The 4,409-nt window shown below is 34.8% G+C and overlaps 1 protein-coding gene across 1 annotated transcript; it reads right to left on the reverse strand.

Annotated features, from left to right (window-relative positions):
* Nucleotides 1-221: 221 nt before the first annotated feature.
* Nucleotides 222-2,642, reverse strand: LOC130411931 (asialoglycoprotein receptor 1-like). Its single transcript, XM_056736950.1, has 6 exons — nucleotides 2,406-2,642; nucleotides 2,060-2,326; nucleotides 1,356-1,529; nucleotides 1,086-1,231; nucleotides 898-998; nucleotides 222-818 (listed from the first exon to the last, which is right to left on the reverse strand). The coding sequence occupies exons 1-6, from the start codon at nucleotides 2,536-2,538 to the stop codon at nucleotides 683-685; spliced, it is 957 nt and encodes a 318-aa protein (XP_056592928.1). The 5' UTR covers nucleotides 2,539-2,642; the 3' UTR covers nucleotides 222-682.
* Nucleotides 2,643-4,409: the final 1,767 nt, after the last annotated feature.

Below are 4,409 nucleotides of genomic sequence, written 5' to 3' on the forward strand. Positions count from 1 at the left end.
ATGGACATGACAACTGAAGTACGGGAAAAAACACTGTGAACCCTTTCTTACAATTTTGCAAGACAGCTCTAAGAGATTTTTTCACAATCTACAGGTCAGCACAAACTGTTACAATCTAGTTCAAAACAAACAATTAGGAGGATGATCTAAGTGCAGCATCAAACTAATTTAATCAAGCAGATAGTCAAAGACAAACATGGGCATGACATGACAGGAAACAACACAACTACGTACATTCAATAACCAACAATGAAACAAGAAACACAGGCACTATTTACGCACACAAGATAACAAGACACAGGTGAAGTGGCAATTAATAAATGAATGGCTATGGCAACAGATGAGATGGGTGTGGTCTATGATAAAAGACAGGATCATGAAAAAAACCTTTATAACTATTATATAACCTTAATTTAACCTTTACATAATAGAGAACATCTATAATAGGTTTGCAGTTAATCTGTGTCAAAAAGTCTTATTTCAAATTCAGCCATAATATTCAATTTAAAACATACATAAAACATACATAATTCATGCATAAAAATATTAGATAGATTGTACACTATAATGTAGTGAATACTTAAATAACAAGAAACTAAATCAACAAATATAATTACTTAACAGATATACTGGAACAGAATTTAAAAAGGTTTTATATCATTGTCTGTATATACAGTATGTTTCATACTATGAGCGATTTGAAACTTTTCTCACAGATCCATCCATAGTTATCATCACATGAATCATCAGCTAATCCTGATGTATACGTTAAAGCACAGTAGTTATTGTACTGTCTTGGGTATCCGTTCATCCAAAAACTGAAACATGAAGCAAAAACCAAAAAGTAAGACTTTTGAAATCTTCTGACTTATGATCAGTTATTTAATGATCTCTCACCTTGTTGTCGATGGGGTTTCATTTATCCATTTCCACACTTCTTTCTCTTTCCTCAGACCAATCCAAAAGTAGTAACCAGCTGTAACTTTCTGCAAAAACTCCTGTCATGATGGAGCAGTGAAATACACAAATCAATCACGCATGTATACACACACAAATGGACCAGATCCTTTCATTTTTTAACTCACTTGCTCCTCTTTGCTGTTTATAATCACCAGATCTGCTTTTCTCTCTTTACAGTCTTGTCTGCTGTTACTCCAGCTCTTATAAGCAGATGAAAAATAATAAAAACTGAAGTTGTAATAAACCCATTTAAAGTTATCAGAGCTCCGATCTGTTAAAAAAAGTTTTAAAGTTTTAACAGGAAAACACACAAGGGTAAAAATCTATATTACAGTGAGATGTTTGATTAAATGTTTAAAAATAAACTAAACATGAATTAGTAAATGCAAGATCACCTTGTTTAGTGAGCCATCTGTTCAGATCTTTTCTTTGGTTCATTAACTGATCTCTTTCTTCAGACACACTCTTAGATTTCATCATACATCGATCTTTCTCCTCTAGTAGGTTTGTGTTGTTTGTAAGTAACAGTTCATTTTCTTTTGTTAAGTTAGAGATGTGATGCTTGGTCACTGTGTAGAAATAAACACAAAACTCCATTACAACCAGACACACTGTGATCATGAGTGATGTTTCCAAAACAGCAATAATATGCCTCTTTTATATTTGCAATGAATGTCATCTGCATTTTAGACAACAAAATCTGTAAATTCAAAAAATTCAAACACAACTTTATTGTTTTGGTGGAGTGGGCTGAACTTTCTACTAGCAATTTGAAAGACAAAAATAAACCACAGGAAACAGAAATGACACACAAATACAGGAAGTCAGAGATTATGGGTGTGATCAAGTTATTCATTCAGGTCACTGAGTATTACGCTTAAAAAAGTGTTAATAAGAATTTCATTGTTGTGTTTTTCATTTTTGAAGTGTCACTTTGTTCATTGTAAGATTCTGACTGAAGATCAAATGTGCTTCCATGTAAATATGCGTCATATACAAAAAAACAGACAGGCAGAAAGCATTGTTTTCACAGCACAGAAATATACATTGAAAACTGTACATATATGTGTATATTTTCACAAATGTAATGTATGATCACCTGATAAATCATCCTGGAGTTCATCCGTCTTGGTTTTGATTTGCTCTCTTTCTTCAGTCAAGTTTCTGTTCTGATTTAGTATTTTGTTGTTATCTTTAAATAATTTTTCTTTTTGTTTGATCAAGTTATAGTTGTGTGTTAGTAAGCGGTTTCTGTCAGTGGTGAAATACACACAGAGCACTATTACAGCAGTCAACGGAAGAACAAACAACAACCACAAACACACTTGAACTGCTCTGTGTCTTCTGTTCTTCTCTGAAACACTTCCTGAAAATAACCAACATCACATTACATTTGTCTTTTCTGTCTCACTTCAATAAATCAAGTGATAAATGAATGTCAGTACCTGTGTGTTGAAGCGCTTGCTGTCTCTCTGTGTTTATCATGACTTCATCATTTCTTACAGAATCTGAACTTTCATAGATGTCCACCATCATCTCTATTCTCTCTCCTCTGTCTATGTCCAGCATCTGAGCCATGATTACATCAGAAATCGTCTCTATAGTCAAACTCTGTGTGTTGTTCAGGTACAGATTTGTTAACGTTAAGCTGCGCTAAAGATTTTTGCTCTCGTACCACAGTGGTAAAATGTGATGTCCACCACGTGACATTCAAACTGCTAGTACGGAAACTTTTGAATCTATTGGTACCACAATGTCCCGGTACTGACAAAGATTATAAAAATAATAACTTTTAAAATAATTTAGCACTAGTATCTGTTTAACACTTCAGCAGAGTCAGAGAGTGTAGCTTTATTATGATTGTGTAATCTCTTTACAGTTTGCATTCAGTGAAACGAAAAAAAATATCTGGAGTGCTATGTAAGACAAAGCCCAGAATACAGAACCGTAACAGTTTTGTTCCACCAACCATAAATATAGTGTTAAACATAAGAACTGAAACAAGACAACAGGAAACACAGTCTACTGTTGTCAGTGGTCCATTTGTAAAAAGAAAATACTGAAGGGGTGGTCTGGTGAAATCTGTCTTTGGTGAAGAGTTTAAAATGTACTTAGTTGTGTAAGGAAATAGTTCAACACTTTAGGATATGCACACTGTGTTGCTGTTTAGCCACAGGCCAACTTTATTTTTGCTTTCTTCATTTTCATGGGTGCAATGATATATAAAGCATTTGTACATAAAGAATGGAACACGTTAAGAAGCTCATCAACTCCTAACATATTAGAAAAATAGACCACTGGGAGCTGATGGCAAGCCTTGTTAAATGCTGTAGAAAGTCATCGACAGAGGTGGGACTCGCAAGGCCAAATCGTGACCATTTTGCAGATATTCTGAAAACTCTGCTGTAAGGTTCTTATTTGTTTTCGATGCAAGGAGTTTGTCATATCCAATGAGAAAAGTTGAACCTCAAAGCTTGTGAAAATGTCCGTTGCTATTTATCGGCAACAGATATTTTTTCAAACAGATGCCAGACCTCCGCCCCTGCCAGACAAACGAGGAGAGCTAAAAAATGAATAAATTGGATAAGTAGGATAAGTTCAGAGAAAACACTATTATCACTTACAGAAAGCCAAGTCTCAGTCACCAATAAAACGTTCTTGCCTTTACTACAGCCTTTTTGGTAGAAAGTGAGTCACCGACAGTGTTACCACAGTTACTTTGAAAAAGTAATCTGATTACTGATTACTGATTTGACCTCTAAAAAGTAATTTAGTTACTGTACAGATTACTGGATTGTAAAAGTAACTAAATTAGATTACACGTTACTTTATCAGTTACAGTCAGCAGCGGACACCAATACCCCCACTGCCTCAACATGAAAATGACAATGGGTTTTGCCAACACTCACTTTATTGGAAGTGTATTTTTAACAGTAATGTCAACAATGTATCTCCTGACATTTTAAGTTTAACTTAAAGACTGATCTTCTTGATTTCACTTAACGTAAATACTTGTTTTTTATAAAAAGAAAGGACAGTCTTTCTTGAGCGGACATATTTAACTGTTTACACTTTAATAACGGCAAAACATACTATTTATAATCTACATTATTTATAAATTAAATTATTAATTAATTTTTTACATGTTTTATGAACATTGAACCTGTTGTTAGCAGCATTAGAGCAGCAAGTAGTGGTTTTACAAAACAAGTGTAAAACGCACAAAACGAGAGCGAGTCAACCGTGTTTAAGGGAAGCATTTCCTACAACAACTCTACAACATACTGTGCCCGACCAACTTCTTCAACTCTCCCGCACTTACTGGTTTTGCACCAAAGTCCAGCATTTGTTGTTTGGGTGGTGGGGGACCTGCTGCTCTCTGCTTCACACCACCTGGTGGGACTTGCTCTGTAAGTTGGCATGTGCAGTGCTGCGACTCCAATTGTTTC

The sequence above is a fragment of the Triplophysa dalaica genome, chromosome 22, assembly GCF_015846415.1.
Source record: "Triplophysa dalaica isolate WHDGS20190420 chromosome 22, ASM1584641v1, whole genome shotgun sequence".
Lineage (NCBI taxonomy): Eukaryota > Metazoa > Chordata > Actinopteri > Cypriniformes > Nemacheilidae > Triplophysa > Triplophysa dalaica.